The sequence below is a fragment of the Benincasa hispida genome, chromosome 5 (genome assembly GCF_009727055.1).
Source record: "Benincasa hispida cultivar B227 chromosome 5, ASM972705v1, whole genome shotgun sequence".
NCBI classification, from domain to species: domain Eukaryota; kingdom Viridiplantae; phylum Streptophyta; class Magnoliopsida; order Cucurbitales; family Cucurbitaceae; genus Benincasa; species Benincasa hispida.
In genome coordinates, this window is record NC_052353.1 from 39,949,896 (window position 1) to 39,951,386 (window position 1,491).

A 1,491-nucleotide genomic window follows, 5' to 3' on the forward strand; every position below is an offset into this window, starting at 1 on the left:
TTTCTAACTTGGTATCAGAGCAAATAATGACCAACATCAATCAAGGAAACCTGGGAGCTACTCTCGGCACAGCAAACTTCAGTGGCCCACCCTTGAACCAATTCCTTAATTAGATAACCTCCATTAAAATTGATTGCAGCAATTTCCTCCTATGAAAAAACCTAGTACTTCTAATCCTTCGGAGTTATTGACTTGAAGGACACCTGACCGGACAAAAAGTTTGTCCCTCAATGTTTTTGCAACCTATAGTCGGTGAGAGCATACCGACTGGATCGACTAGAGTAGGAGCTGCTCTGCGCAGCACAGAAGGAAATTCCAGCAGTGGTGCTTCCAGCTCGTCGACAGCACTTGAGGTAAATCCTCAATATGAAGCATGGATGGTTGTAGATCAACTTCTCCTCGGTTGGCTGTATAACTCCATGACACCAGAGGTTACCATTCAAGTGATGGGATGTGGATGTGCAAAGGATCTATGGACTAGTATTCAACAACTCTTTGTTCTTCAGTCCAGGGTTGAAGAAGATTATCTGAGACATGTGTTTCAAAGAACCAGAAAAGGTAATTTGAAAATGGAGGATTACCTTCGATCTATGAAAATGAATGCTGACAATCTCGAAAAAGCTGGTAGTCCTATGCCACAAAGAACTCTTGTTTCACAGGTACTACTAGGACTTGATGAAGAATACAATGCCATCGTGGCCACGATCCAAGGGAGAGCGGACATGCCGTGGCTTGATATGCAGTTAGAACTTCTCCTGTATGAAAGGAGATTGGAACATCAGTCAAACCAAAAGATGACAGTAGGCTTCAACCAAGTCAGTAATGTATCAGGGAATATGACAAACACAAGACATGTCAACCAAAACAACAAGTCCAATAGCAGCAATCAGTCTACTGGGGGAGGACAATGAGGTGGTGGTGGCCATAGCAAAGGTCGAGGCAGGGGAAGAAACAATAACAAACCTATGTGTCAAGTCTGTGGAAAGGTAGGACACATAGCGTTCTACTGTTTCAACGGGTATAACAGAGATTTTGTTCCCAACTCTCCTCAAAACAAGGGATAACCCTTCGCCAACAATCAGATAAAAAAACACACAACCTCACCCAATAGCCCTAGCCATTGCTTATGAGAGTAACCCCTTTCTGACAAGACAAAAAAACATGACTGATGCAAATTGGTATGCAGACAGTGGTGCCTCCAATCATGTTACCTCAGACTTCAACAATCTTGGCAATCCTACTGGATACTCAGGTACTGAAGAAGTCACTGTAGCTAATGGTAATACTCTAGAAATTTCTCATATTGGAACTGCGTGTCTGTCTAGTGATGCCTGCAATTTGAAACTAAATGATATGTTATATGTGCCTACCATAGCAAAAAATTTAGTCAGTATATCTAAGCTAACAAAAGACAATAACGTGTTTATTGAATTTCACACGGATTACTGTCTTGTAAAGTACAAGGGTACAGGACAAACGGTAATGAAGAAA

The 1,491-nt window shown here is 41.8% G+C and overlaps 1 protein-coding gene across 1 annotated transcript; it reads left to right on the top strand.

The window, feature by feature from the left end:
• Positions 1-230: 230 nt before the first annotated feature.
• LOC120077331 lies at positions 231-911 on the top strand. The gene has a single exon (XM_039031212.1). The coding sequence runs from the start codon at positions 231-233 to the stop codon at positions 909-911; it is 681 nt and encodes a 226-aa protein (XP_038887140.1).
• Positions 912-1,491: the final 580 nt, after the last annotated feature.